This window comes from Fulmarus glacialis, unplaced genomic scaffold (assembly GCF_000690835.1).
Source record: "Fulmarus glacialis isolate BGI_N327 unplaced genomic scaffold, ASM69083v1 scaffold4668, whole genome shotgun sequence".
NCBI classification, from domain to species: Eukaryota; Metazoa; Chordata; class Aves; order Procellariiformes; family Procellariidae; genus Fulmarus; species Fulmarus glacialis.
Window position 1 is genome coordinate 13,179 of NW_009229986.1, and position 27,634 is coordinate 40,812.

Genomic DNA, 27,634 nt, shown 5'->3' on the forward strand with positions numbered 1-27,634 from the left:
AGAATGTTGATAACACACTGATGTTTTCAGTTGTTGCTAAGTACCCTGCTAGTCAAGGACTTTTCAGCTTCCCATGCACAAGAGGCTGGGAGGGAGCATAGCCGGGACAGCTGGCCCTGCTAGCCAATGGGGTATTCCATACCATGTGATGTCATGCTCAGCATATGAATGGTAGGCACGTCCAGGAAGTAGCGATCGCTGGTTTTTTGGGCATTGCTCCGCAGGTACGCCCGTTTTGTATGTTCTATCATTATTATTATTATTATTATTTTCACTTCCTTTTCTGTTCTATTAAACTGTCTTTATCACAACCCACGAGTTTTTCCTCACTCTTACCCTTCCGATTCTATCCCCATCCCACTGGGGATGGGGGGAGTGAGTGAGCAGCTATGTGGTGTTTGGCTGCCTGCCGCGTTAAACCATGACATCCACTTAATAAATTGTGCACAGCAGTGTCACGTTGGCTGTTTTTCCTTCCTGCACAATACTACCTTTTCATTTTTTAGGTTATCCCACTCATCTATGCTCTCCTCTTAAGCACAGCCGAACAACTGGATGAGAACAGAACTGCTATTTCCAACAAATTTTACAAGACTGGAGAGCGTTTAGGTCTATTAAAGTGTATGTAGCACAAATACGAGACTGCTAAATGAATCCAGAAAGCCATTACATGGTCTTTACAGTGGTGTGAAAAAAACAAGTCTTAAAAGAGAAAAGAATAAAGGCTATATTAGACTGCCATTTGAACTGTTTATGTATCATAATAAAGGAATTTTGGAAATTCTGGAACATCAGTTAGATATGAAGGACAAGGCACTATAAATGTGAAATTAAACAAATCAAAACGGAGCTGTGGTTAAAATGCATTCGTTTTCCCACAGCAATCTGGCTTCACAAGTGTGGAAGTATACTCCCTGTAGCAGTATGAATATGAATTAATATGCTGACAGTTGAACACCTTCCAAGCTATGTATACTACATTCCTTTCCTCAAAAAAAAAAATCTTACAATAATCTCAATCTATTTTTTTCCTGCACTATCATATCCTTCACTACCTGATATATTTACTAAAGGTTTAAGCATCAGTATTTTAGAACGCAATGTCCCAAAAGAGACAGATTTAGTTAAGGAGGAAAAGAGTCTCAAATAGCAACTCACTGCAATTGGACTGTCTTTAACTGATCCTAGAAGGTTAACAAATTTTGTTCAATTTTCTAAAAGGGTAGGCAGGTCCCCTGCCCTTATTATACGACAAATGTATATTTTGCATAATGCTTGAGAAGCACTCAAGTTTCAAGTAAGCTGGTGCTATTCCCCAGGAACTGATGTCTTATTCATTGCATGGATTTACATCCTGGTTTTAGTTAAAGAAGCAACAGCTATCAGGTAATAACTGTGAAAGACTTATTCAGCCATCTCATTTGCATCATGTGAATCTGCATGAAACATCTGCAACGACTAAATGTGTATCAACTGTCTAAAAAGTGAAAGGCTAAAGTGATACTGCATTTCTTTCATTGTGTCACATATGACTATTGTAACAAAATTAAAAAGGGAACAATTCAAGTTAGTGTATTACAGTACATATAGTAAGTACACAAATGTACTTAATAAAATTATTTTCTCTCACAATACCCTTTAGCCAGAAGCTGAAAAGACACCTTACAATATCTGGAAAGCTCCTCATTGCAGAATTATTCCCTAAAGGGAGTGTACATACAAAAAAGCATTGCTCAGCAAGGCAACACAGATTGGTAGCCTAACACAAGCTGTAGTGCACTGTGTCATTCTTTGGTGTGTGCCTGTACCCAGGTATACAGGGGAAAATATAGGTGACAGCCTGCCAGCTTAACTGAACTTCTATCACACTCAACACAAAATAAAGCTGGCAGGTGCCCTGAAGGTTCTATTTTATTTCCTGATTTTCCCAGACCCATTTAGAAAATATTTGTTTAGCTCTAAGATTTCAAACAGTAATTTTCTGACACAGAGACTATTAAGCATTCAGTGTTAAAAACAACCATCTCAGTGACATGGTCCATAAGCATCATAACCGGCACCTCTATATAGACTATAGTGGGTTTGAACTATCTGTCTGTGATGGAAATATTTTAGCAATGGAATTTCCAAATCATCTGCCACTTCACACACAAATGGCCACCAAGACAAGGTGTAGCATTAATGTATGAAATAACACCTGCTTTAATGATTAAGTATTTTCTAACATCTCTTCTATTCTCGCTCTTGCAGCAACAGTAAAACTCTCAGTTTGGGAATCCAAACTTCAAACATGATGGCTGCAAGACAACTAAAGGCGTCACCGGATCTCTTCCCTTGGGGGGGGGGTGTGTGAAAAACAACCAACAAAAAAAAGCCCCAAAAAACCCCACTCCAACAAAAAACAAACCACTCGGCAACATCCAGACTACAATTAAGGCAAATGTTAACCTGTTCTTCAACTACAAGGATCCTCAAAATATTCTCAGGTAACTATTTAACCATTGCTATCAGCACTGGAACAAGTGAAATATAATTTCACTCTAACTTTCTTCGAATTTATCATCTCTTTCCTACATTTTTCATGGTGGACCTGGGGAATCTTACTGCAAGACTATGTAGTCCAACATCAACACCACCTTCTTTCCTTTCTTACTTTTCACTTACCTTCGCTTTCTCATAGTAGATGCCCATGCCTTCAACCTTTCCTTACAGCCACGTCATTTTCATCTGGATGTTTCCCATTACAACATTAAGTATGGGGCTCTAAACTGGACCTAGTTCTCTAGTAGAACCAACTGAATCAGAGAAATTTCTTTACAAATCTTAAGTTCAGCACCCCCAATAACTATCAAGAGTGAAATAGATTTGCTTCTTTGCAGTAACACCACTGTCTATTCCTTTAGTTCATGATCCATTGACATGAACATACTTGTTGCTGTATTAACACCTCACCAGCTGATTGCTTTTTAAAACCTGTTTATTTGCTTCTTCCTTCTTAAGGGTTGCACATCTAGCCTATTCTATTTCATCTTGTTGACTTTGGAGTGCTTCTCAGAAGCTGGAAATAGCCTGAACTCATTTTGCCTTTTCAGTCTCTTCTCAGGTTCGTGGCATCCAGACATTGCATCTAAGCATTAACTGCTCTGGGCACCAGAAAGGTTCCCTTACAAATGTGCACTCAAAAAACATCCTCCCAGTCTGACCAGGATCCACAACTGTGCATTCCCTGAATCACAAATCCATGGTTTGCTTAAACTATGGTTATTCAGAACTACCAAAAACTTGACTGAATACATTTTACCTACTCTACTGCCTCATCCCCATTTCAAGTCTTTATCTTGTCTATTAGGGATGTTAGATTGGTTGGACGGTTGATGGCTTTTACCATTTAACTTTTATTTATTTTTACTGAAAGCCCTGCCTGAGCAACCTATTAGTTTAAAAACAAAACCAAAATCCCACTGTCGTGGTTTAACCCCAGCCAGCAACTAAACACCATGCAGCCGCTCGCTCACCCCCTGCCTCCGGTAGGATGGGGGAGAGAATCGGGACAGCACAAGTAGAAAAACTTGCGGGTTGACATAAAAACAGTTTAATAATGGAAATAAAACAAAGTAGAACAGTAATAATAACAACGATAACAACAACAGTAACAGAATATACAAAGCAGGCGATGCACAATGCAACTGCTCACCAACCACTGACCGCGTGTCGCGAACAGGGGGGCAAGCCCCCTCCCCCTAGTTTTTATACTGAGCATGACATCACACAGTATATAATACCCCATTGGCCAGCTGAGTCAACTGCCCTGGCTATGCTCCCCCACCCCTCCAGCTTCCCCTGCACCTGGCAGAGCATGGGAGGCCAAAAAGTCCCTGGTGCAAGCACCACCCAGCAACAACCAAAACATCAATGGGCCATCAACACTCCTCTCATACCAAAACCAACCACAGCACCACCACCACCCCCAGCTACTGGGAAGAAAGTTAACCCTATGCCAGCCGGAACCAGGACACTCACCACCAAAAAACACAAGACAGACATGTCCCCCTGGAGACAGAAGAGCTAGCTTACTACTGTTCACCATTCTGCACAAAGTCTTTTGTGAAAATCTGCATTTCAGAGCAATCTGAGAAGGAACACACAATTCACAACCTGTGGTCTTGCTCTCATTTGCTGAAGCCTGAGGTACCCTGAGGACCCAGGGCAGTCTAGAATTCACATGGTGCTTAAGTCTATCTCAAGCGACAACTCTGTATGGTTATAAAAATACATATTTAAAAAAAAAGAATCTCAGGAGTGAAATATCAGTAGTACAAAGGAAGAGGAAAAAGTCCCACTAGCTGTCAGCTAAGCTGATTTTACCTCACCTGACCTTCTTAATGTTTTCATTTGTACCAGTCCCTGTGGCTGGATTTGAGCAAGTCAAGCCAAGTAAGTCATCTTTGTAACTTTTAACTCTGTAAACCCAGTGATATTCAAGCGTGTGTTCATACTTTTATTTTAACCTCCCAAAACTCTCACCAGTGCTCATCTCTGGCACTCTCTTTTTGGATGACATTAATTATTTGATTACTACATTGATAAAGTGGTTTAGTATATGCGAACAGCCTGTTTGGAGAACATTAATTAACTTAGCAATATGCTTACAATTGACACAGGACTTTTTGGATTACGGTTAATAAACATAGCTTCTACTGATGGTCCTAGAGACAAGAAGTAATCATAGCACGCCCTTTAATAGTAGCCAGTGTCAACTTTCTCCAAAGAAAGTTTTTTTTTTGCTTACATCTCTTTCCAATCATTTTGACCCTCACCAGTGCAGTGAGGGGCACATTTAAGCTGTAATGAAAGCAAGGCCATTTGGTCTAACAAGAAGAGTAGAAGAAAATATTCAAGTGGATAACATCCTCCTCCTCACCCATATTTCACATGACTGCTTTTGTTTCCCTTGTGTCCCAGCAGGCATATGGAAAATGGCAGGAAAAAGAGTGGACAGACACAGAATCAGTCACTCCCACTCTTGCATGGTACTTTGTTTTTGCAGCTCAAAAACTTTGTATTTGCAACTCCTGTGATGCCTTATTTGCAGTTTCTCCCCTAAAAGGTACTAAAAACTTGTTTTGAGAAGTGAAGCATTGGTTTAGTCACCCAACGAGGAACTTCAAGCTGAAACTGAGTATTGCTTGACTCAAATAAATCTCAGGACTTGACAATAGCAATTTACTGTTGCTGAAAGCAGGCCTTTTAAATTGTACTGAAAATCCATCCTCATCTTTAGAGAGGAGAATCATTGTGAGTTTATTATTCCCCATAGTTAGGCAACATGGGATCTACTTGCCCTATAAAGACACAGCCTTGACATTTATCAGTAAACAGCCTCTTGAATTCAGTAATATCAGGTCACATACCTACAGCTGCACATGTGAACTATCTTTCAGACAGCAGCCTTTTTAGCCACATCAACCTGTGTGTTAAGCAATGGTAATTCAATGTATGTCCATCTTGAATGCACATCACTGCACCTATCCAGTTTTTCTCTGGGACAGTTTCACTGCAATGAGAACCAGGCTGTGTATTAAGCTTAAGACTTTCATAAACTTATTCCTGTTACCTTGAAGTGCAACCACATGAGCCTACCATATACTGAATACAAAAGATTCCTAGACATATCACTTGCTAATGAAACTGCTGAAAGTACAGTTAAATCTCCTCCCCCAATGTATTCTTCACCTTTTTGTTTTGCAACATTTGGTTTAAACTTCCAACTACTTTGTGCTGTAATCCTGAAAATCAGATTCTAAAAATGGCAGAAAGCCATTACAAGGAAAAAAAAGAAATATTCAGCAAATCCTCTTGTCCTTGATGTAACCAACTCCTGTTCATGAATGGAACTACATAGCTTTCACAATGGTTTACATCCAGGTGGCTCATTTCAGACTGGAAGACCAGATTAAAATTTTGGCATCTCACCCAAAGGCCGTCACTCTTTCTCACCCGAGTTTGGCGTAAGCAGCTGCAGAAGTTGCCCTCCTGCACCTCTCGGAAAGCCAAGCTGCTACTTGGGAAGGAAGGGGAGATGGGAGAGCCAGCTATTGACAGAGGGTAGCACCTGCTGTGAAGGGAGCATGTGCCCTGCGGCAACCACATTGCATTGGGAAAAGCAGCTGCAACATCAATTATCAGGGTTAAGCTGTGAGCAAGTGCAAGAGGTTGCGTTTAGCTGCTTGGGCAGCATTTATCCTTTGAACAGCCCTTCCCCACCTCAAGTGAGCCTAAGGAAACTGCCTGGAAAGCAAGATCTATTAGGGTCCAATTAAGGCCACAGTGAAAAGCCTTCACAATCTCCTGCGTATAAGAAACCTTATACGTAGTTGCCACTCATCCTTCCTCTACCCCATCCAATTAAATATATTTGTATGGTTGTAGATGGGTTAAAAGTTAAATTCCATCTCTAGTGTTAGAGTATTCGCGTGAGAGTTCTTAAATCAACTCTGATCACTGAAGAGTTACACTGACAGGAACAGTGAACAAATAGTAGCTTGTTAAGCACAGAGTGTATGTGAAGAATGGTCAGGGAGAAGCTGAACATGCTTGCAGGAGTTAAGACTGCCCGACATTTTTCCAGTTAAAAGCTAATGAAAAATAAGGCCTGCCAAAATTCAATCAGTTCACGTCATTTTTTATGTCACATTCAGTTTAATCTTTCCCCCTCATCTACATGTAAGGCTTCTGCCATTTAACCAAATAAAATCCAGAAAATCTGAACGCTGCTTAAATCAAAATGAGAGACTGATCATTTTGAATTTGTATTTTCCTATTCTGTGCCAAAGAACCACCTTTTTGGGGTACAGAAACACACTGAAGAACTGCAGCTTGTTTTTCCCCTTTTGAATATTTGGACTGTTTAATTTGCTCCAAATTTAAGCTGTTCCTTGCATGCTTCAAGAAATCATTGTACAGGCTGAGAAAAAGTCCTCTGTAATTAATGCATTTGACTACTACAGGCAAAACAGAGATTAACAGCAAAAGACTAACAGCAAAAGCAGAGCAGGAGGGATTATGCTCAAGTACCTCCTACTGTTGATAGCAACTGAACAGTATGGAATTAGGAGGGGGGAAAAAAAAAAGTCATCCAATTTGAAGAAAAGAGGACAACAGTGACTAATACCAGAAAAGGCTGACAAAGGAAGAATTTAGCCTTTAGAGTACAAGCCCAAGAATTGCCTGGAAGGCCATCCAAAATTACTAAGTTCCAAAAGTCATCTCATGTCAAAGACACCTCTTGTCCTTCTGTGAGTTTCTTTCTGCTCTACTTCATAGGCAGAGCAATGAGCAACAACAATGAGGTACTCCATAAAGGAGTAATTCCCCATGCCCGTGGAGTGAACTATACCTTCCAAACCTAACAGTCAAAGTTACATGCATATATGATGTTACATAACTTAATTACAATGTTCCCCAGCATTTGCTTTATTCTTTTCAAAAAGTTCATATTGATTTTTATTTTTTTAAACTTTTGCAAACATAGCTGAGTTGCAAAAGAAGAAAATGTACCTTCTCTACTCATGTCTTCTATTGCCTTAACTCTAGCTATACCATACACAAGAGCTGCCTTGCTAGTCCTTCCATTATTTCAGCAAGACACATAACCTAGGTAAGTTTACTTTGCCACTCTCTCTTTCCACAATTAGTAGTCCTGTCCTACAAAAACACCCTCTTGCAAGAGTTGATTGTTTCGACCATACTTTAATTCAATTCCCATCCTTGGGCCGCCAAGGATGTTAATTTCTAACAAGACTGGTAGTGTTCTTCCTCCATTGAGCTGGCAGCCAGGGACTGGATTTAGGCCCAGACTCCCAAAGTTATTTAAACACCTCCAATCCTCCTAGTGAAAAAGACCTAAAATGTACTTGAGAATTTAGTCCCCATGTTCAAACAGGAATTCATGAAACTGAAAATAAGCAGCTTTCACTCACTGCCAGTTAAAATCTAAATTTTTAATTGCAGCCTACTGATAGCTCATCCTAAGATGATTTTTGACAAAAAGATTGTTTGTTTTAGCTCCATTTTACTGTGCCAGAAATGAGAAGTGTGCTTTCTTAAAACTATGGAAAATCATTAGACCAGGCTCAGCTGTTGATCACTGCTTCTCACAATTTTTTGTCTGAGTTGTAATCTCTTCAGAGATCCTGAGAGCTATTTCTTTCCGTATGGAGCACTAAATTCCATATTATACATGATTCTCTGAAGTGTCCTACAAGACTCAAAGCAGTACTCAAACACATATCCCAGGTTTTAGAAGTTTGGATGCTTATATTTGAGAAGTGCTGAGGTTGTATTGAATACTGCCATTTGCCAAAATAATTCTGTTGCTTGATCACCGTACCTCTGTACTTGGTTACCCTTTATCTTCCTCCTTTGTATTTTATTTTTCACTGCTCATACACAAATTTGCACTACTTGTAACAGAAGGAATGATTTGTGTGTATGATTTATGAATTCTGCCTTAACACAGAGCAAACAGACAACATGTCAGTGTTGTGAAGTGAGGCCTGTTCTTACCATACAGTTCATGGCAAAGTGATTGTGCTGTGTCTGAAGCTCCATTGCATGGGGATGACTGGTTCCGATCTCCGTGTAGCTGTTCAGAAACAGACCTTTGTTGTGTGTGATCCAGTCAAACATCTACAAGAAAATATTAAGGGGGGAAAAAAAAAAAATCACTAATTTGTTATGGCAGAAATCATAGACAAGTAATGTGAGAAATCTGTGAACACAGAAGACAGAAAGAGTCTAAGGCCACGAAAATTAACACTGATGCTCTTTCCATTCTAAGTTACCACACATTTTAACCAAATCATTGCTGAAATCTGATTTTCTGGACCAAACAGCTGAGGCTGTTAAATCTTTACTATAGGTGTTTATCTCAACAAGCTACAGTAAAGTCATAATCATAAAGTCATAAGCTTCATTACTACAAAGAAGTTATAGTAAACAAATAGGCTTGGAGCACAGCCCTGAGTTACCAAGCTTATACGTTCTCTAGCATCAGCATTTTATGTCAGGAACTTAGTAGTTCAGAATGAAAATGGCAACTCATGGAAATTAAATATAAATTCATTCTTGCTGATCAAGTACTTCAGCAGCAAGTTTAATATTTTTAGTTCATAGCTTTACAGCAGATTTGAAAACAACTTTTCTATTGCTAAACAAATTAAAAAAACTATACTTGAGCACGGAGTTACACGCTTTCTTCCAGACAAGTTTAAAGATAATTTTTAAATATGGCGATTTGTTTTGTTTTGTTTTTTTCAAAAAAAAGCATTTTAATATTCAAAGAAATTTTAGAAAAGACCTTATCTGACAATGACCATCAATGGAGGTACATAGGTATGTTAACAGTGGCACTGGAAGACAAAGTTTTCAAAGACCAAGCAACACAGCAAAAGGCTAAGTTTAACACCACCACCACCCACTCCCGCAACGGTCTTGAAATCTTTGCTATATCTCAGCTCAGAAGACCCGCCTATTCCCTGGATAAGCTGAAAAAGATTGTTCAGAAAAAAATGGTACCAATGAGCAATAAGCACTCATTTAAAGATCTTTTAAAATATGCTGGCTAACAGAACAATATTATCAAAACCATTATTCCACCCAGGTACATGACAAATCAAATTATAAGTAGATCACAATACGGTAAGGACTGTAAACCAAAAAAAAAAGTTTTAAGAGCTTATAGAACTGAGACAGCTGATCACATACTCCTAAAATTTTCAGTTTCTCATCTAGACTACAGTGAAGATGTGTTAGAACATTATTTAAAATAGATACTGGTCCTGCTCGTGACCACCTTTCTCTATGTAGTCTGACTTTGCTGCCTTCAGATACCTACAGGGCAATTCCAATCAGATTCCCTCCTATCTCACCCCTTTTTTGCCTTCTCTTCTCCTGAACCAGTCCAGATTTCTCGTGCAAAGAGTTGTGCAAGTCCTCCAAAATGAACATGTTTATTTCTCCCCATCCAATACCCTTTATTTTTCCAAGAAAGATCCAGCCCTTTCCCGCACCTAAATAAACCACACAGACATACACTGATAAAGAAGCCCTGAGCTATGAAATCTAATCTGACACAAGCAGCGAAATAAGGGCTGCAAGTAGATTAAGGCAGGGGCCTTAATCCAAAAGTGAGTTGGGATACTACACAAACCTCCTTTTTAATCTTTTTTTATTGGTTGATGAGAGGCTGAAGTCCCAGGTATGATAGCTGCTGTCAACTGCATTTCGAGGTGCCTAACATTTCCCTATATTTTGAAAGAAAGATGCGTTAATTTAATACAGACTTATTCTTGGAATCAGGAACCTAGAAAACACAGATAGGAGCTTATGCAACCACATGGCAGGACAGAGATAAACCCCACAGGCTCAAGTATTTCACAAGGAGTTTCTTAAAGCCGAAGTTATGTAGGCAACTTTTAGATGAGTAAATGAAGAACATAGCTTTCAATAGCACATGAGCACCACCAAAATATATTTTGTTCATGCTGGAAGGTTGCTAAAGAGCTATACTAGACCAACAGCTTGTTATTTTCTAAATAATTTTATAACTCTAAATTCACTTGACCAGATTTTTTTCAACTCTTCACATGCCCCTACTATTTTCTGCTATAGCCATTCAGTAGACACTTACTTTAAATGGTACTTTAAAAAAAAATATTTTTTTCAAACACAGCAGAAACCATTAAGAGTAGTGTAAAGAAAGTCCCTGAGCTGAAATAATGAGGGTAAGGGAAAGTACAGGGGAAGAAAACAGAGGAAGAAGGAGGAAGGAGAAGTATTATATATGTTTGCTCTGCTTTTACTCTTCCCCATGCATCTGCTTATGACCACTGCAGGAGAGCAGGATACTGGTTTAACACAGACCTTTGGTCTCACCCAGTTCAGGCATTCTTACATACAATATTTTAAGACATCTGACAAAGACCATACTTACCACTTGAGTGTATAGTAGTTACTACTTCTCCCAGAGAAAAACTCCCCACCCTTCCTTAAAGCTATTTGTTCCATGGTAACAAGATAATAGTAAGTGATTGCAATACCATTCTATATGAAAATAGATCTTATTTGAGCTCATCTAAAAGTGCACTGCCTGCCATATTTCCTCTTCAAATTCCATGACAATCAAGGGCTTTTTCATTTGAAGGGACTGGTTAGCCCGAAACATTCTGAGATCACTCAGTCCCCTGTTAATGACATATGCACTGTCAAAAGAGATACATCAGTTTTTAGCCTGGGACTTTAAATCCTGCATCAATGAAGCAGTTCCCCATGTCAGCCTCTTCACACTTTGTCGACTGCCTGTCACTCAAATCCCAAGGGTTGCTTAAAAGAAGACCAATGTAGTCCTTAGTCATCTGTATTTATAAAGTATACAGCATTCATCTTCACTTGATGCACGCAAAAGCATCTGTTTGGAACAAAAACTTACAAAAGAAAAAGCTTTAAAGTCACTATGACTTAAAATTTTCTCTGGTGAGAGCCACCTGTGTTCTTTACAGCTTAGAATTACTACCCCATCCCCTTTACTCCAGAAGACTAAGAGTCACTCTCAATCAAGAAATCCTTTATTTCTCATTAAAAGGCTAGTGATTAACTCCAAAAAGAAAAATTACTCTTTCCAGTTATCCGTGGTACTTCTTTCAAGTCCGTCAAGCAGTGCCCATTTATACCCCCCTCCCCCAATCCCTTACCTTTTCAGCATCCTGCTCAAAAAGCCTGAGCTGAAAACATTGGTCCAATTTCAATTTCCGCACATGCCACATCTGATGCAGATGCTGCCGTGTTGAGTGCAGCCTGTCCAGCATGGTAGATACTTTGGGTAAAAGGTTCTGTAAGTCTGCATTCCCTGACCCAGAGTTCTTTTTGGGAAAGCTATCACTGCTCTGTATCCGCTGGAGCAGCTTTTGCCCTTCCACATCAAGGTCCTCGATAGGGGCCTTAATGACTTTCTTTTTTAATTGTGAATGCTCCTCTATCATATTGCGAGCACCTTCCAGGTCCTGAGGCATTTCCTTTTTTGACAATATATCTTGCAATTCCTCCAGTCTGGACAGCATATGGGTTGCATTGCTAATGTAGTCCTCAAAGGCAACTCTGATTTCTATCCACTCCTCATGGTTGTACTCCAAACAGCCATCAAATTCTGGGGTTAACTGAGAAGGATCAACTACTTTGGTAAGGCCTTCCAGAGACACCATATTTGTCTAAAAAAATAAAAATGAAAATTAAAAAAAAATACTGTTACTGAAATGAATTTGAAATTTTCTGTCAAGTTTTTGTTTTTTCTCTTTGTAAGTGTTGATCATTTTGCTCATAAAGTCCACATGACTTAACTTTTCTCATACACTTCTTTTCAAATATCAATTCTGATCAGCCTCCTGTCTTGCAGGTATTTCTGCAAATGAGAAATATTTTCTTTCTTTCTTACCTCACTACACTTAAGGAGAAACCAGCAACCACTCTTTTGACTACTGTTTTGATTAAGTTTTGACTTTGTGTATTCTAAAGCAGCAGGAGGATAACAGCAAAGCTGCTTTCCTCTGGATGCTGTGATATCACAATTACCACAATGCAGACCAAGACAACAAGCAGATGAAACCTAACTTTTTACCATTAGGGGTAAAACCCTAATTCCAGAGAAAGAATATAAATGACAACATGCACAACTACCTAGCCTAAATACATGAAGAAAACCACATTCCCTCTAGCACCACTGGCCTAATGTACCCCTCCTCTCATCTAGAACATAATTTATCTGATCAGTAGTGAGCACATTTAAAACCACGAAATAAATGTAAATTTGTATACCATAGGGGAAATTACCTCAAACTCAAACTTAGAGCTGCCAAAGTTAGTCCTCTGTTTCTGCCAGAAATTGTCTGGCTTGATTATCAGTGCAACATGAATACAACATGGAAAAGATTCCTGTAAAATCTTCAGCAGAGGCTTTATGGAGTCCCATTTTGACCCACGCATATCTACAATGACGGTGAATCCTCGTTTACATACTTCCTCACTGCAGAAGAAAGAAGAAAAGGTTAACAAGCAAGTATTACAACTTCAAACACAGCACTCTACTGCACCACATTGCCTAATGAACGTGGTCTCCTCAGCTAACCATAACACCCTAGGGTCTTGCTGTTGACTAGCTGACATGTACAGCAGATCTGCTGAACCCCCCCCTGCCACACTCCTTGTGGGTGATAGCTTTACACCTGTTGCTGATTTGATAATCTGCCTTTATCTCCTCTTTCATTTTCATTGTTTATATTCAGTGATTCATCTTCCAGTCTTGTTTCTCATTCACCTTACACACACATTAAACACACCATTTACTGAAGCAGCAATATGTAATTAATTTACAATTGACTCTTCAGAACACACACACACTTTATTGATGACAATATTCATGCCTTTCTAATGACTGAGGGGATGCTCTAAAAGACAGAAGATGGCATACTGTTCTTACCTACCACTTCTGCAACTTTTTTAAAAACTGTCTCAGATTTAGTCCCATATTATCTGAGAGTTAGAGTTTGTAGAGGGGGAAAAAACCCCTTTATTGACAATTCTTTCTGTAACAGAATCGATTTGTGGGTAGTTAATGGATAAGAAAGCATTTTATGGCTGTGAAGAAAACCACATCAACCTGTTTCTACAAAATTTGAGCTCAACTTTGCTGTCCAAAAGTTGTCAGACTTTACACCCAAATTCTCTGACAACTCTTCTGAGAATGGCAGGTTTAGTTTCTTTTCATCAATACCTTTTGTACACTTAGTGCTTGCCACTGATCAAAAGCGGCAATCCCTACCAACATCAGAAACTTTGATTTTGTTCCAGTAGAATTTGCTACATGACCTTGTTAACATGGAAGGGGAAAATATTTCAAAACCAATGCATCATAGCCAATGGACTATCAAAAGGGACCAAACGTCCATTGTTTGAGTACATGAGTCACTTTCAGGGATGTGAGTAATGCAAATGCAATTCTGGAGTTCATGTGGTGAGGTTTTCAGAGTCTCCAAGCAATAGGAAAGCTTCACTGGCATACTTTACACAGTCTCCTTGGCCACACTGTATGAAAGATGAGTTATGACTAATACAGGAGAACAGAAGAGCTTCCGAAAAAAGTGGTAATACAGGTTTCCTTAGGAGTTTTTTAAAAGTTGGTTTAAGAAAAACAAACAAGCCACCATTTAAAAAAGGAGTTTATTAAGATACATGCCAGCTGTACCACCTGTCCATAGGAATGCCAAAAATGGCAATGGTAGCAGGAAAACACATTAAAATTGACTAGCTTGGAATACGTGTAGGCTACAACATACAACTTTCTGACCATGGTGAAAATGTTTTCTAACAGCCTCACAGGATTAAAGGACAAAAACAACTACTGTTTTAAAGATACACCCATTATTGAAAGGCTGTATGCTCTTATACGAGTGCTGCTCAGCCCATCCCTATCCTACCACACAAACTGAGCATTGCGTGAGGAAGAGTGCTTGCCACTAATTCATATGAGGCACATATCTACTGGAGTGTACTAAGCAGCCCCTCATCATGTGATACAATGCAGATGTGTCCTCCTGTCATGTGGCCCCATCATCTAAAAAACCATGAATCCCCTTTGGCCAAGAATCACAAAAAATTGTTCTAGGAGGCTTTAGTCAGCCAAGGTCATCTGTTAGGTAAACCTGAACTACAGCACTGATGACTTAAGTTTAGCAGTATTTTTAAGTCAGATAAATTGTTAAACTAGTAAAATTGTGAGACGATCAGCTTAAGTGTTTAGATCTCTTGCCAAACAACTGATACCTCTAAATCTTCAGCTATGTAGAGTAACAGTACTGCAGTAACTAATAGACAGACCAAATGGGACTTCTTAATTAGCAAGAGTTGCATGATCAGTCCCTAAAACATGACTTGTATGAAAATGAGTCTTGCTTTTAATAAAGTTCCCTTTATTCTCAAAGCTTTGCCATGCTTTGAGATATAAAACCTACACTAACTTTCTTTTCATTTTAAATCTATTGATGCTAAACTAACATACAACTTTTGCCGGAGGACCACAGTATTTTGCCAGATTATCTCTAGAAAACTCTCTTGGGCATATTTTGATGCATATTTATCTATTAACTTCTCTAGTGACTTGAAGCTCTAGAGGGCTAGAATACATGTCAAACATTCAAATGTGAAGTCAAATTATTTCAGAAGTAAAAATCTCAAGCCTTCTCTCCGTCCTCCCTCCTCTACCTCCCCAAAATCCCCCAGTTAACTCTTAGGGGAAAAAAAAAAAAAAGTACTAAACACTCCTACACTTCAAAGTGAAATAAAGACTAGAATAATTGAATTACCAACAACCACTCTTAAGGAAGGCCGTACACACTGTCAACTAGATATCTTGAAATTATTTTTATGAAAGCACTTTTGTAAATCTGAAACCAACATCTGATTACATCAGGTGCAAAGACGACTGCCTATAAATTAACACATTACAGAAATATGGAAGATACTGTATTCAGGGATGTTGTCCAAGTGATTTTTTTCAACTGTAATGACAACTGCTCCTTGAGGTCATAGGCAAACATATTCAAGCACAGCCAGTGTTGCTCCAGTCTGCACCACATGTTGGCAGATTCTGAGATGGACCTAAAGTCCGGGTCTTATGATCATTTTTGTCCCTAATTCCATTACTACTAGGAATAAAGTTTTATGTGAATAAACTTTTTTACATATATATAATATATAACTTTTTTTTTAAATATATGTGTAAAACCTTTTTTTAGATATATATATGGGTGTGTGTATATACACACACACACAAACCACTGGATTTGACTTCTGCCGATTTATTTAAATAGCACATTGTAATTCATAGTTTAAATTGTTGACAATACAATGATATCAGTACCTTCACAGATCTCTCCACAGGTTTATCTGAGACCTGTACAAGCAATTTTACATATCTCTCTCCTGGTTATTCCTGTGTTATATCAGGACACTGTAACTTATCTAATACAAATAACAGTTAGGAGTCTTGTGCTGACCTTAGTCCACACAAGGCATATTGTGAATGATGACCAGCATGTTTCTAATTATTGATGTACTGAAAGCCTTTGAGTTGTATCTGCAATCTTCAACACAGTGACAGCAATATGGCATGGCAGTACCATTTCAAGACACAAACTACTTCCAGCTAAAGCACGCCAGCCGTTCTGCCAACAGCCTTCCTTCTACAAGGCAGAGTAATTATTCAGGTCTCTTCCAAAAAGCAGTTTGAAAACAGTAACTGACAGAACTTGGTATGAATTTTCTCATTTTCTTAACCCGTGCAGCCTTCTAGCTTGTGGGTGGACTGCAACATATTCCATTTATTTTTGTTTTATAACTTCAGAACTTATCAAGTGACCATCACTTACCTAGGAATACAAGCTAGGTATGAAATTAATCTTCTAAGGTCTTCTTGCCGTATTCTATCATGATTACTACGAGCTGGAAATGTTAGAATGGGACCTCCACGCTTATCTCTGCCACCTGAAAAATTAAACATGTTAAAAGACCACAGCATAACACCATTCTTGTTTGAAAAACTAGTCTTCAGAATACTTTTGGAAAACCTAAGTCCTACACTGTTTCATGAATGTCCACTTAAAAAAAGAAATTATTTCAAGTTAAATACCAACACTGTCATTTAGAGACCAGCTTAAAATTGAATTTTGGAAGTGTCAATCACCATATTGTCACAATTCCTACAACGAGGAAGTATCTGTCAAAAAAATTGACACAAAGAATAACCATAGCATTACACTTACACATTACAATCACATTCAAGTTTGACTGGCAGTGTGACATCTCCAGCAACGGTGCTTTGCTACATATTTAACTTTTGAATCATCAATTTTACAGATTAAATTTAAAGATAGAGTTATGGTACTTCATAGGCAAGTATTTAGAGGATACTCAGCATTAACTTCATTACTAGCATAGAGTTTAGGTGTGTAGTATCTCACATCTAATGCATATACTAGATGAGTAGATGGATACTATTCAAGCATTTCATTTATATTTTTACCCTGTTCTGATGTGCAGATTCTGAATTGTCAGTTTATAGTTTTAAATTTTGTTAGCAATGCAGGAAAATCTGTATCCACTTAATATGTAAGGCAAAAAATCTGACTTTGAGTGGTTCCACTTAAATGTATTCATCTCATTCATTACATTGCACAGACCTACTGTAGTTGAACATTAAAATGCAATTTTATATCCAACCCCTTGCTAGTGACAACTAAATGTTACTATTACTAAATGATAAATTCAAGTCAGTAGGCTGTCTTTATCAACACTTGTATAATAGCACAGACACATTCTTACAAGCTAAATTTCACATATATGTTCTCAACCACAGATGTATGGACTGTTTTCTCCTGTCCCATGGAAACGCAGAAAAACACCATTCCCTGTCCTGAATGATTTCTCATTGTAAATCAGCTCCTCATTGTAAACCCATGTTACTAAACAAAGTTTTAAAAAAATCCCTTAGAAAGGAAGGCCAAAAGCAAATTAATAAAACCAGTCACTCAAAAATTCATCACTATCCTCCTGCAACAGTCTGCATGTGCTTGCTAGAGACACTAAGCCTAGCTGTCAAAGTCTCCAGGGACTGTCTGCACTGGACGTGTTCCTCAGGAGACACCAAATGAAACTCAGAAGAAGCAAAAGCAGCTTTAAATTTCTGTCAAGCTGCAATGCCAGAAACCTAAACTTAAAAGGAAATTCATTTTCTTATCTTCCATGACCCTCTTAAGTGGGACAAGAGATTAGAATGATATAACTCCATTGTTTTTAATGGAGAGAGGCAAGTCTGGCCTTGACCATCCTGACCTACTTGCCAAGCAGAGCGCTTTGAGGATTTTTACATAGCAAGTGACAGGATAAAAAACAAGACAGAAGCCACAAGAGAGGAAGGATAAATGACAAGACTGAGAGTCCAACAGCCCAGGCCTCCACTCAGCTCCAGAGTGATCACTGGGCTCCAAAGCTACCACACTTAGCTGAAAGTCTGCTGCAGCCCTCAATGCTCTCCTCAGTGCACCGCAGGCCATCAGCTAAGGATCTTAAAAATTTATGTTTCAACTGGTAAACGCTACTGATTCCAACCCCCCAGAAAAAGTGCTCAATTGCTCAGGGTGCAAATTCTTCTTTAAAAAGCAGCAGCCAGTAGGGAAAAGCATACGCTGAACTGTCTTTAACGTTCTCTAAGCGTTTTAAACAAATGCCTTGTTACACGCAGTCACCTCAGGTCAATCCTCCAGGCCTTTCCCACACAGCAATTCCTCTATCATGCATTTTTCCAACATGGCAGAGGAAAGAAACCCATATTCTTTATGTCATTTTGGATGCCACTTCAGTTGGCCTCCACATACACCAGAGAGAAAAACCACTTTTAAAGTATGGTGCTTAGATTTCTGATAAATCATATCCTGAAATTTTTGTACGCTGAAGACAAAATCTGTTGCACAAATTTCAGGTCTAGATGAGTAATGAAGAGATTAATAGAGCCTTGATTTTTGGTGAAAAGAATTTCACTATCCAGTCTTAAACCAGATACCAAAATTGTAAATATTAAGCAAAAAAGTCCCTAAGACTTGTGGTTTTTCATCAGCTATATTGAAAGCTTTCTTAGGCCTTTTCCAACAAACAACTCTCATTTCCTTTGTTCCTGATGCTCCTGTGTCATACACAAACAGGAATGTTAAAAGCAACAATGTATGAGGCATCAGGTGGGAATTTCCTGTCTCACAATAGTTTTTATCCAACTCAGCCCCCTATTTGTCTTGGTTTAACAAAAACATATTAAGCTACTACTATCATCGGTGGGACTTCCATTTTTACCCCTTTCCTTTTATACAAAACCCCCACAGTACTGAGACATTCTCTCTGTTTATGGCAAGACGTGTCATATGAGTAGCTGATCCATTCACGATCACCCAACATGAATGACTTCTGTCTAGTGCACATCACTAACAGCAGTCTTGTCAATGGACTCCAAACGGCACCAAAATCCAACAGGCTGAGTAGTGCAGTTTTTTTCAGGAAATGCCTTTTTACCTAGTTTCAAAGTACTCAGGTAAAGCCAAACAGTGGGCTTTTATGGCATGTTTGAAAAGCAGGACAAGTTATCAAATGCTATTTCCTCATCTGAAACCAAGATAATTGCACCTTGTAAGAAAATGCTCTCCTTATGTATGTGTAGAGATGTGAGAGCATCTGTACTTCAATAGACTTCAGTTTAAACTTAACAAAAAAATTGCATCCAAGACTCCATTCATACTTCATGGTTACATCTCTAGGAGGTTTTTTTATTTCAGGTGGTGAGACGCACAATACTTAAGCAGATTATTTCCCAGTTCGGTGAAAATCAGTTCAAGGAAGCTTTTTCTCTTCCTCCTCCCCTCCCCCCCCCTTTTGTTGTTGTTTGAGAACCATTTTGTTGGCAATTTTAGAAAAACAACGCAGGATTCACAGGGAAGCTGCACCCAAGCATTTGCATTCTACACATCAAGTTATTTTGTTACTTCAGCCAATACAAGATAAAGCAGTCCAGTCTGTCAGACTGGTTTCATGTAGGACAGGTACTTCCAATACAGAATTTATTCCTGAATCAGTATGTACAGATTCAGGCTAGCTGGGTGAGCTTTGGGACTTTGTAGTTATCAACCTATATACAGAATACTTCACAGAAGTATTTGTTCTTCTGTACTTCCTTGCCTCCTGCCGTAGCAAAAAAAACCCAAAACCAAACAAACCTGCTTCAAGATCTGTTTCATAATTGAATTGTCAGAGACTACATCTCTCCTTCTCACTCCAACTGTCATCCAATCATTAACTTTACCTTTCCTTAACAGTTTGAGCATCACAGCTACACTAACATATTTTAAGATATGCAAGGAACACAGATTTTAGCAAGTCCAGATGACTTATCTGCACCATAGTCCTCATTTGTACATTGTTTGTTGTACAAAATTTACTTCTAAATTCACGTTTGTTTTTTTTTTTTAAATTTTTTTTTTTAAAACTATCCTGGCTGGTGCTACAGATAACAGAGGCAAGGAGAAAGAATTCCCTTCCATCTAAATACATCTTCAGATACACTAAATTATGAAAAATCCACTCATTTTTTTCACTTACAAAAACACATCATTAACAGCTCAATGAAGGGGGCTAAACTGGATTGTGATAATGGAGGAGAAAGCAAAAGTGAATCACATCAGATCTACTGTGATTTGTGGCACAGGAAGAAGAACTACTGAAACAGTTTTTTCAAAGTGATGAAGTACTTAGACTGTGCAAAAAAAAAGAAATTACGTTGAGTAGATCTGTTAAATATATCCACCTGAAAACAAATGAAAGGAATAAATGAAAAGCAAATACTGAAACAAAGCAATATAGAATTACAGCCTAAGAATGATCGAAGAGGTACCTGCTGGAGGAGAAAAGGGAAACTCTCATAAATACAGTTTAATCACAACATAGTACACTTGGAGTAAAAGTGGTACCTCAGTGGGAGGTATCTGTTACCAAGAGCTTTAACTTGATTAAAACACCAAGATTTCTCATTGGATCAAAACATCATCTCAAGAATGGCTTAGGAGATACCTATGGTGCAAACAGTTGTTGCCCCTTGTCTTCTCCATGTAGCACCTTGTGAAGAGAGCACCTCCACCCTCTTTGTAGCTGTCCTTTAAGTACTGGAATACTGTGATAAGGTACCCCCCTGAGCTTTCTCTTCCCCAGGGAGAAAAGACCTAACTCCTTCAGTCTTTCCTCATAGCACAGGTTCTCCAGCCCTTTGATCATCTTCGTGGCCCTCTTGTGGACCCTCTCCAGTCTGCTTGTGTTTTTCTTTAATTGTGGGGACCAGAACTGGACACAGTACTCCAGGTGTGGCCTGAAAAGCACTGAGTAGATTGGGATAACCACATCTCTATCCCTGCTAGTAATGCCCCTATGAATGCAGCCCAGGATCCAATTTGCTTTTTTTGCTGCAGCAGCATCATGCTGACTTATGTTCAGCTTTTTGTCCACCAGGACCCCCAGGTCCCTTTCAGCAAGGCTGCTCCTCAGCCACATGGACCCTAGCCTGTACTGGGCTCTTTGGTTATTCCGACCCAGGTGGAGGACTCTGCGCTTGTCCCTGTTAAACTTCATGCTGTTCTTGCTAGCCTACTCTTCCAGTCTGTCCAGGTCTCTCCATAAGATCGCTCACCCTTATGTGTCCATCTCACAATAAGCAGGTCTCAAGAAGTGCTTAACAAAGCCAGCATTGTGGAAAGATCAGTGTCTTTATTCTAAGAACACAAAGATGAATATAGTGCTATACAGCCCATACTTACTCATTTAACTTGGAGAAGGAAGGTCTCAGCAGAGAAAGGCAGAGAAAAGACTGGGGAAGTGAACTGAGGATCTCAAACACTCCATGAATTTTTTTTAAGACTGTGTTATTTGTGTAACTTTCCTGCTCTATAAAAAAGAACTATTTCTTTGCACTGTTGATTGTCATACTTCATTTCTATGTGAGAAGGTACTTGACAATCAACAATTAACATGTTGGAACAACTCTACCAGAACTCCAATATAAATGAGGGAGAACAAAATACAAAAATTATAGTGATGTTTGTGGATGCCTTAGGCTTAATGGGACTTTTAGAGTTTTAGTAGAGATTACTTAGTTATCTTTAGATAGAGTTTTAGTAGAGATATCCCCAATAAATTTGTCCTACTTCTACAGACCTTAATCAGTTATTGTACTTACAAATATTAAAACCAAGTACTTGAGCAAAAGTTGTACCTTGGAAGAAAAAAAATGACGTACATTGAAAGCCTCTGTAAGTCAGTAAATCCAACAGTCTTCCTTACCTTTGCGTTCCCAAGTATAGAGCTTGACAGTTCTAGTTCCACAACGGTTAAGCCCTAGTGGTGGTGGTAGTTTTGTTATGGGGCTTTTTGTTTGTTTTGTTGTGGGTTTTGTTTGTTTGTTTTAAGTCATTTGCACTACTAATGTATCTCATTTCATTTGAGCTCCACTTGCAATGGAAATGTGAAACTACTGATTTTGGCAGATCAGTTCCGGCCAGTCTTGCTGCTTACAGCTGTTTGCTCCATTCTTCTGTCAGAAGTTGCTACATTCACACAGGCAAGTTGGCAACCACTTCTTCCACCTGCACCTCATCTGCTCCAGTGCATAATCCATCATCTCCCCTTAAATTTATCTTCAGCTTTCATTTGGCCCGCTTCACTTTCACTGAATGCCTTTTAAGAATGCCATATGCTTACAAATTAACATTAGAGAACACCTATCATCTTTCAGATCCCTTCTAAGGGGACTAAACTAAGTTCTGGATAACCTGGAAATTCAGAGGTTTTGGAATGGAAACTGACTACATTTTCATTAAGTGCCGTAAAGCAAAGTCCAAAAAAGAGTAATGAGGGATTGAAATACTGTGCTTAGCTCCCTTTTCTCTTCTTTCCCTCTGAAAATACAGTTTTAAGCAAGCCTTCATCAGCACTACAATTCATAAGCAGAAGAATTGGTTCTTCCCACACTACCTGGGAAATTGGCTCTGGGCGCTCTGTTAGATCATTCATTACAGTTGCCAGGACCTTCTAAAAAAAACATCTTTTTTGCTTTACACCTCTACTTGACTCAGCAGAGTGGACAGGATTAAGTTCTGTGAACTACACACTGTAGTTGCAAGCATGAGCATCCATGCACAGCAAATCTCTAAAGAGTGCAATTTCAGGGATCATTTTGTACGTTTTAATATTTACAGATAAGAGCTTCATTTCTGGAGTTTTTGACAAACTATTCATCCAAAAAAAAACACCTTTCAAATATGAGACTGTCCTCTAAATCATTTGGCACTAAGATTATGGCAAAGAGAATGATGTTGTCTAATCCCAACAGGTTTGGAAGTACTTACTTCAGAAAGTCACACCAAAATGCACTTCACAAGAATAAGCAGCTCAGCCATCATTCCATCAAGTAAAGTTACTTATCAAGTTACAGAATATGTTATGATATTTATTCATCTAAATCCCACTTTTAAATTCTCTTGCTATTCCTCATTAAGTAACCAACCAACTTCAAGGTATATACTGGAGATAGCTAGAATTAGATGCTAACTCATTTCACCATGAAGATATTAAGTGTGCTTCAAAAGATATGCACTGAAATTTCACCTCCGCAACAGAGATATTTCTCCAGTGCTTCAGATGGGCCAGTAACAAAGCCATCTCTGTAAAACCCTCCAGCAGAATAAGAGAAGGAATATGACTACAGTACAGCAGGTTGTTCTAGGTTGTTCTAATAATGCTGTTGGATATGCAGGGGGGACAGGACGCGACTGGGATGACAACAAGCAGTATGTTCCACATTCAACAAAACACATTATCCTCTTTATTACAGATCCTTTCACAATGCTCATGTTATGTTTGGGATACCCAACTGGAATAGGTGCTACCCTAGCTTTCCATGACTTTTGTAATTATATTTAAAGTATTTAAAATACCATTTTACATGTGACTAACAACACAGTTATGCATTCCACAACAGAAGAAAATAACTGTACCTGAAAGGTATGCAACTTTTTCCTTTAAAATTGGCAATACTTCCATAGCCTTCATTTCATCATTTTTGCGAAACCCTGAAAAAAGTAAAAGACAAGATAATTAGTCAGAAATTCAGATAAGCTCAGCTTCTACATGTAATGAATGCACTGTAAAACATTTACCTTTGGAATACAATCTGAATGTTATTATTACAGGAATTAAGATATCCTTACACTAAAATGTTGCAAAAAAATAAACTAAACTTTTAAAATATATTAATGAACAAGTCATCGCTCTGACTAGCTTAACACAAATAGCATGGTCTGTTAGCAAGCCTCAGTAGAAAACAGGATACTGGAATTAGCCTTTTTCATCAGTAAATAAAAACTATCAGTTGGATCCTGTTGCTTTTAGGCATTCCAAATCCCACTTTCAGTTTTTGTTCTAGCAGAAGAATAGTATCAAGCTATTAAGAGTAAGTAACTTTAGAACAATTACCAGCCAAAAAAACCCCAAACAAACCCAACAAAAAAAACCCCAAAAAATTTGCCAACCCCCCAAAAAACACCACACCAAAAAATCCCAACACTATTTACATGCAACTTTCCTGACATGACTTCTGTAAGCAGAATTGGGAGATAAAGCTCTCAACTGTGTCTTTGCGGCTGCCTGACAGGAGCAATATTTTGTCACGTTAACGCTATACACCCACAGAGTTTGAAATGGTGCCCAAGGTGAGTGATTACAGTCAATGTTGCAAAGCAGCACATCACCAGCTTGTCCCTCCTCTCTACTTCCATTACATTTCTAAACTTCTCCCTTCTTTAATAGGGGAGATTTAGGAAGCATTTTACTTATGACCTTATATTCCATATTGACCTGTACAATACAGAATTGGTCCCTTTTGGGCCAATCTTGTTCATCTTATAAAAAATTGGGTGGTTTTGTACCCACACTTCAACTACCTGTCTGTATGATCCTTCCCTGTCTCTTTGGATTCATGTGCTTCTCTAAAAATCTCATTTCTGAAGAAAGTACCTCTTCTGGGGTAAGTGGGAAGCACGCACTTCTCTATCACTATTGAAGCCCAGAAGTGCTGTTAAGTAGGGCAGCCCAAATAGCCTGCTACAACTCAGTAATTGTGTTCCTTAAAAGCAACAGTTTGAACTATTTAGAAGGTAAAATAAGCTTCTTAACTATTTATAGTTTCAGGGAAATCTTACAAAAGCAAGCTCTAATGTACATGTGGCAGTCTTTTCTAAAATATGTTGTTGTTGTTCTGTGCAAAAGGGCCACAAGCCCTCTAGAGATGGCAGCAGAAGCTGTCACTGATGCCCAGCAGGGAGGCCATCATTTCTCTTCCTCCTCAAAAATATCCAAGTGTTTCATATTGTTTGGTCTCAGGCTCTGAGGTTTAACAAAAGAGCTGTGCGCTTCAGAGCTAAAACCTGAAGGTATCATACTGGTGTCATCAAGTAACATAAGATTCATAAATAATGGCATCATATATGTAAATTACATCACAGGTTTTCTATTCCAGCCAGCAATACTGAGACTTCTGTGCCATTACAGTATCTAGTTATGGGCACTACCCTTCAAAAGAGACCCAGGACACACCAAACAGAACACCCAAGAGACAAAGATGTCCAGTTGTTTACATGTTATGAGCTATGAGGAAGGACTAAACCAAATGACACTGTTTAGTCTGAAGAACTGAGGGGAGACATGGTAGCAGTCCTCAAAACATATGAAGTCTAGTGGCAAAAGTAAGCTGGCTAGAATTGCAGTGAGAGGCTTACTTTAGATGGTAGGAAGTTTTGTAAAGGGAAGAACTGTGAAGCAGCACACAGGATTGTGTGTGGAAGACTATGGACTATCCATGACTGGGGATTTTTTTAAAATGCATTTAGACAAATGTCTATCAGCAATGAGTCCCTCCAGTTCACCATAACTGAAGTGTTCAACCAGGACATTGTCTCAGCACCCACAGATTACAAACAAAAGAAAACTAAACAAATCCTCTTCCGGCCATTGACTAGTTCCCTGGTTTTCCATGAACACCATAAACAGAAAACAAACCCAAAATTCGATACGCATTCTCAGAAAGGCTAGACCAGGAAAACCGGTTCCTTGGGTAACCATGCTGCATGGAGGGTTTCTACAGGACGGACAATATTTTGCAATTACACAGCAACTCCAGACCGACACAGAGGGACACAGGTATTTCTTTCACCTTTGCACTTAGACTCTCAGACAGTTCCAAAGGAACCTCTTGCATTATTCCTTCCTCCAGAGTACTGGCCATGGGTTATCAACCTTTTACTGAAACTGCCTACAGTTTTGTTCCTACTAAGTTTTCATTTAGTATGGGCTAAAGCTTTAAACAAGACTTTAAGAAAAACCTTAGGCTTAAATAACTCATCTAAAAAGACAGCAAATACCCTTTTCCACCTTGAAATATTTGGGCTTCAGTTGACTGCGAAGGCATACAGGCACACTTCGAGTTAAATTTTTTTAACGTCCTTTGAGCTACCCACCATAAGCTTAATGCCAATTTAGCATGCTCAGCTTTCATATCAACCATGGCGATTCCTTTTCTTTACAGTAAATTTGGAGGTAGAAAACACTTTCTCCTCACCTAAAAAGCATGCAGAAACTAGTACTGTACTTTGCTGTCTATCTTAGCGCAAAATTACCCAAGACACTGATGTTACCGCAACTTGCTTGCTCAGATTTCTAAGCCCTTAAACTACTTTACCTCAGATGATGCGCAGTAGCTGCACATTTTACTTTGCCTGGGGCGTGTAAGAAGCGAGAAATATTTAGCTAACATTTCTTTTGACTATGAAGGGGCTGCTCAAGGTAAACACCCTAGCAAATAGGTTAGTGCTTGGCTCATGTTCTGGATCTGCATATCCTTAAGGCTGACTGCCTTGGATTATCATACTCCTGCTGCTCTAAACAGCCTATTTTTATTCCAGTTCTGCAGTGTTAAAGCTTAACTGAAAAGACTGTGGGGATTACAACTGATGAAAAAATGCTGGGGAGCAAAGAGGGTGAATACAGCAAGAAAGTATCATATTTTTATCTCCAACAGAGCAATAATAAAACAAAAAAACAGCAATATAAGCAGGTCTTAAGGGCTTGGGGTGGGTTCTCCCCGCCTTTTTTAAAGCCTCTACACCATAAAACAGTTGCAATTATGAGGATTTCATTTAAAAAAAAAAAAATTAAAAGGCATTTACCGCATTCAAATGAAATGCCATAAATATCTGCACCAATCTCTCCCTACTCAGCTCAGCAACCTCCGCGCCAGCCGGCTGCATCACATGTTCCTGGAGGTGATGTCATCCTTCCCCGGCTGGCCGGCTGCAGCTCTCACCGCCGCGGTGCCGCTGCAGTGCCCGCAGCCCCGTCACCCACTGCACAGCCCACCACGGCAGCGATGGGGTGAGCAGAGGTGTCGGCACAGACCCGCTCGCGGCGTGGCGAGCTCCACGGAAAAGCACGACCCACGCCTGCATGGCACAGCTTGGCAAGCACGAACTACAAATGGGCTTTCATTCCCACAGGACACGCTTCTCGCTTGAAAGCATGATGTATATGCATATATGGCACATATTTATGCTGTTCCTTCCACTATCCAGTTCATCTAAAAAGGCATTTTTATTTTAAAAATGTGGTTTTTTAATAATAAATCCTACACTAGTATTGTTTTAAAGACAATTTTAGTCTTAAAGAGGAAAACCACCCTTGATATTTTCAATACCTATTAAAGGAATACTCATTTTACAGTTTCACATTTTTAATAGGTAGTATATGCCCTTCTGTTGTCTCATACATCATACAGACACTCTTCCCTAACTACCAGTCAAGAGGGAAGAAGCTCAAACTATGCTAATTAATATTCAACTTCAGTAGATTAAGTAACACAGGACTAGGTAGTCCATTTCAATTTAAGAGGGGTTTT

At 39.0% G+C, this 27,634-nt stretch overlaps 1 protein-coding gene across 1 annotated transcript in view; it reads right to left on the bottom strand.

Annotated features, from left to right (window-relative positions):
* Positions 1–27,188, bottom strand: part of LOC104081339 (triple functional domain protein-like) — a 30,706-nt gene extending 3,518 nt beyond the window's left edge. Inside the window, exons 1-6 of the mRNA XM_009584039.1 lie at positions 27,047–27,188; positions 23,685–23,759; positions 16,476–16,590; positions 12,883–13,075; positions 11,751–12,263; positions 8,566–8,688 (exon numbers count right to left, since the gene is read on the bottom strand). Coding sequence (XP_009582334.1) covers positions 8,566–8,688; positions 11,751–12,263; positions 12,883–13,075; positions 16,476–16,590; positions 23,685–23,759; positions 27,047–27,188 — 1,161 coding nt within the window. The remainder of the gene's footprint in view (positions 1–8,565; positions 8,689–11,750; positions 12,264–12,882; positions 13,076–16,475; positions 16,591–23,684; positions 23,760–27,046) is intronic.
* Between the last annotated feature and the right edge of the window lie 446 nt (positions 27,189–27,634).